Genomic DNA, 5,173 nt, shown 5'->3' on the forward strand with positions numbered 1-5,173 from the left:
GCTAAATTTCTAGACATATTAGATACACCAGCTAAATTTCTAGACATATTAGATATACCAGCTAAATTTCTAGACATATTAGATATACCAGCTAAATTTCTAGACATATTAGATATACCAGCTAAATTTCTAGACACATTAGATATACCAGCTAAATTTCTAGACATTAGATATACCAGCTAAATTTCTAGACATATTAGATATATCAGCTAAATTTCTCTATCATACTTTTTTCACTGAATGCATAATGTATTTTAAGATAAATTTTATTTCAAGAAAAAGAAAACACAGTGTTAATAGCTGGAACTTCTCTGATCCACAGGGCTGCTCAATCAATGCTGACCTATGCTGATTAAGCAACAACAGTAACAATCATAATGAAGAACATGAAAATGGATGATATTTTGAAGGGAGAGCAAATGAAAGATAAATACCATAATCAGCATCCTGGTCTCTGTCAATTGTAGTATCTTTGCCAAGATTGATGGAATCACAATAAAATCCTCTCACAACTTCCAGGGCTTCCATAGTGTTCAGTGTTGTAGATGGTGCATATGTTGACTGGCAAGGAGTAAGAGGAAAAAGTTAAAAAAAAAAAAGTAATTGGTTTCAATGAGGTTACACTAAGAAGAGGATATAATCACTTAAAAATCATCCCCAGTAACTGAACGGTACTTTATATTATCACCTCAAAAAGTATGTTAAAGAAAAAGAAAGTAATCTCTGTAGGAATTCTTTAGTCTGGTTGGAACTAACATATTTAATGATGGCAACATGATAAAATGAATGCAGTCCATACTATAGAGTGGTTACTTGTACAAAGAGCATCTAAGCATAAAAAACAAGACTGACCACTACTAACACCACCACCAAATAAAACAAATATAAGAACAAAGAGGGCTAGTTTTTCTTTGTTGTTGTTGTTTGTGGCAGATTGTCAAGGATTGCAAATGAAATGAATGTCAAGACACCTAAGACCCATCCAACCCATAACCAGTACGGAATATAAAATGATAATGAATCACTCATCAACACGGAATAATAATAGTATTAATAATGGCTTCAAATTTTGGCACAGGGCCAACAATTTTAGGGGAGGAGTAAGCCAGTTACCTCGACCCCAGTATTCAGCTAGTACTTATTTTATCAACACCAAAAGAATGAAAGGCAAAATCAACCTTGGTAGAATTTGAACTTTGTGAAGACACAAAATTCCGTGAAGCCTGGTGTGCTAACAATTCTGCCAGCTCACTGCCTTAATTATGATAACAATAATAATAATAATAAGAGCACTCAGAGAACGCAAACCTCCGCCAAAGCAACACCAATGTCCTATCAACGATTAGCCAGAGATAATTTTTAAAATGAGAATATCTGAAATTAACTTGACTGCTCTCACAAACGAGAATACTAAAACTGAACCAGACTGCCCTCAAAAATTAAGTTAAAAAACTGGAGAAATAATCCAGAATCCTTGTCTGGTACCTAATCAATCCCAATGGTAGTCATGGAATGTGAAGGAGGATGTGCGGGCTGTGTTTGTAATGCTGTATGTGTCGTCTGCAGTGGGAACAGGGGCATTTTTCTCTATGAAGGACTTTTTTTAGTCTATCCACTGATATAATGTCTTTATGACCATTAAGGTTTATAGTGAAAAATTTATCCGTGTGTGAAAGAAAATGGAAAGGACCTGCATATGATGCTGTTAATGGAGATTTAACATCGTTGCACACAAAAATGAGAAATCAAAAAGTAAAGCTTCCTTCAAGGCAGAGCTCGAAATGCAATTGTCAAGTAGGTAAGAGGTTTTAAACAGGAGCGATATATTCAAAATTGGTAAGACTAAAAATTGTCGAGGATAAATTGAATTTATTATTGTTACTGAATATGTTAGTACTATTTAATTTCTGAACGGTTTTGCTGCCATTTGTTTATGTAATTTGATTTCTTTATCTATAGAGAAACGAAAATAAAACTTTGGAAACAGCAATGCCACCATAATTTATGTGGAAACCATGAGCGTGCTTTCAAGTATTACAATCAGAGATTGAATTACTTCATGTGAAGTAAATATAACAAATAATCCAAAATCTTTGTCTGGTACTGATCGATCCCAAAATTTAATCAGTTAGTGCCAGTCATGAGGCCAAACATCCCTGAGAGTTTTATCTGAATCCATTCAGCAGTTCTTACAAACACAACTGAAAATAATACCTCCACCTTCGCTAAAGCAGAGGTAATAATAAAAATAATTCTTTCTACTAAAGGCACAAGGCCTGAAATTTGTGGGGCTAGCTGATTACATCGACCCCAGTCTTTCATTGATACTTATTTCACTGACCCCGAAAGGATGAAAGGCAAAGCTGACCTCAGTGGAATTTGAACTCAGAATGTAAAGATGGACAAACTTCTGCTAAGCATTTTGCCTAGCATGCTAACGAGTTTCCCTATCTGGCCACCATAATAATAATAATAATAATCCTTTATACTAGAAGCACATGGCCTCAAATTTGGGGGAAGGGATTAAGTCGATTACATTGACCCCAATGCATAACTGATACTTATCTAATTGACCCTGAAGGGATGAAAGGCAAAGTCAACCTCAATGGAATTTGAACTCAGAATGTGAAGACAGACGAAATACCGCAAAGCATTTTGCCCGGCATACTAATGATTCTGCCAGCTCACCACCTTTTTAATAATAATAATGTTTCTAAAAAAGGCTCAATGCTAGAAATTTGGGATGGTTGATTATATTGACTACAGAGGGATGAAAAGGCAGTTAACCTTGATGGATTTGGATTCAGAACATTGCAAGGCATGTAAAAAAAAAGGAGTTTCATAAAAGTCAGACAACAAATGCAAAATGTGTGGAAAAGGAACAAAAGTATTACACATCTAAGTGAGTGCAGTAAGCTAGGGACAAAGAGTATAAACACAAGCATGACTGTGTAAGTAAAAGAGTGTACTGACATGCAAGCCAAGTTATCTGATTGAAAGTGACTGGAAAAGGGAATGAACATAAGACAGAAACAGTCAATGTGAATGATTGAGATTTTTTAAATGACTGATCATATCATTGAGGTAAGGAGACCAAATATGATTAAAAGCACAGAAAAAAAGCAAAGTATAAGATCATAATCTTTGCAATATACGATAGTAGAGTGGATATCAAAAGTAAATGGGGAAAATTAAGAAATATCAGGATCTACTCAAAGAGACAAAAAAAACTGTGGAAACAAAAAGGTGAAAAATTGTTCATATGGTACTTAGAGCATTGGCCACAACACCTAAACTGCTACCTAAGAGGCTGAAGTGTATTGGAAATGAGATATATTATCAACCTGCAGAAAAGTGCATTCTTGTTTGCTGTTAGAATCTCAAGGTTCTTGAGATTCAATAAGACTTGTCACCAAGCCTCAGGAAAACATACCTGCCATTTACATTAGCAAGTAATAATTTTTGTTTAACAACAATAATAATGGTTTCAAATTTAGGCACAAGGCCAGCAATTTCAGGAGAGGGGCTATGTCAATTACATCAACCCTAGTGTTCAACTGGAACTTATTTTATCAACCCCAAATGGATGAAAGGCAAAGTTGAGCATAAAGATGGATGAAATGCCACTAAACATTTTGCTCAACATGCTACCAATTCTGTCAGCTTGCAACTTTAATAATAATTTCCTACATAAACACAAGAACAAAAATTCATAGCAGAAGACAGTTCTGAAGACATTGGTACCAGATGTAAAGGGAATTATTTTCAATTGAGCGTCGTAACTAAGCCCAGTGATTATTATCATTTGACATCCATGTTTGATACTGGAATAGGTTGAACAATTTAACAGGATGCAATGGGTCCGAGGACTACATTGCACTCCAGTGTCATGGTTTCTACGGCTTGCTTTGTTACTTACAAAGTGTACAAGAGACACAATGGAAATTTAATTATTGTTTGGTACATGGTACATAGATGCATGTTGCAATTCAAAATATACCAACAACATCATCATCATCATTTAACATCTGCTTTCCATGCTACCATGGGTTGGACGATTTGACTGGGGACTGGCGAAGCGGATGGCTACACCAGCCCCCAATCTGATCTGGCAGAGTTTCTACAGCTAGATGCCCTTCCTAATGCCAACCACTCCGAGAGTGTAGTGGGTGCTTTTTACGTGACACCAGCATGAGGGCCAGTCCAGCAGTAATGGCATGGCCACGCTCAGATGGTGTTTTTCATGTGCCACCTGCACAGGAGTCAGTCAATGTTGTGTTCACATGCCACCGGCACAAGTGCCAGTAAGGCGAAGCTGGAAACAATCACGCTCAAATGGTGCATTTTACGTGCAAAATAAAGAATTTTCCAAGTGATTACTTGGCCATATAGAAATAGTAACCAAAACTGCTCGGAAAAAACCCTGTTATGTTATAAAAAGAACAGAATTTAGTTCTTATACATTTTCCATGACCACCCCATCAGAATGGAAATAGCCAGAATACTTTTCATCAAAGATCTACTGGATCATGGGTTCTGAAAAAAAAAAAAAAAAGCCACAACAATGAGGAAGAAATACCTTTGGGCCTTCTTTATTTTGGAAACTGGAATTAAATCCTGTCTGACTAGTATTTTGCAAAGGTTCTGGAGTTTTCGAATTGCTGGTCGTATGCTGCCCAGATCGATTTAGGCTGCCGTTCAGTGTCAAGTCACGTGAGCTTACATCCTTCAAACTGTGTTCTTGTGGTTCCCTGGTGAATGGTCAAGATAATCTTTGGTAACACGAATTTCAATAATTTACAATAATAAAACATTTTAGGTCATTACCAGCTTACCATCAGTGCAACCAACATTCTAATCAATACTGACAACATGCACGTCATTATTAATCTGCTTGACCAGCAACAACAAACTGGTTAGTAAGCATAGACAATCTGGCTAGGCAGCACAGACAATCTGGCTAGGCAGCACAGACAATCTGGCTAGGCAGCACAGACAAGCTGGCTAGGCAGCACAGACAAGCTGGCAAGGCAGCACAGACAAGCTGGCTAGGCAGCACAGACAAGCTGGCTAGGCAGCACAGACAAGCTGGCTAGGCAGCACTGACAAGCTGGCTAGTCCGCATTGACAGGCTGGCTAGTCAGCACCAACAAACTGGCTAATTAGCACCAAC

General features: G+C 37.2%; 1 protein-coding gene across 2 annotated transcripts in view; it reads right to left on the reverse strand.

The window, feature by feature from the left end:
* LOC106868041 (mitotic checkpoint serine/threonine-protein kinase BUB1) overlaps nt 1-5,173 on the reverse strand; it is a 61,283-nt gene that overhangs the window by 24,763 nt on the left and 31,347 nt on the right. For both annotated transcript variants that reach the window (XM_014913161.2, XM_014913154.2), the window contains exons 11-12: nt 4,580-4,751; nt 435-561 (exon numbers count right to left, since the gene is read on the reverse strand). In XM_014913161.2, coding sequence (XP_014768647.1) covers nt 435-561; nt 4,580-4,751 — 299 coding nt within the window. The remainder of the gene's footprint in view (nt 1-434; nt 562-4,579; nt 4,752-5,173) is intronic.

Source organism: Octopus bimaculoides, chromosome 9 (assembly GCF_001194135.2).
Source record: "Octopus bimaculoides isolate UCB-OBI-ISO-001 chromosome 9, ASM119413v2, whole genome shotgun sequence".
NCBI lineage: Eukaryota > Metazoa > Mollusca > Cephalopoda > Octopoda > Octopodidae > Octopus > Octopus bimaculoides.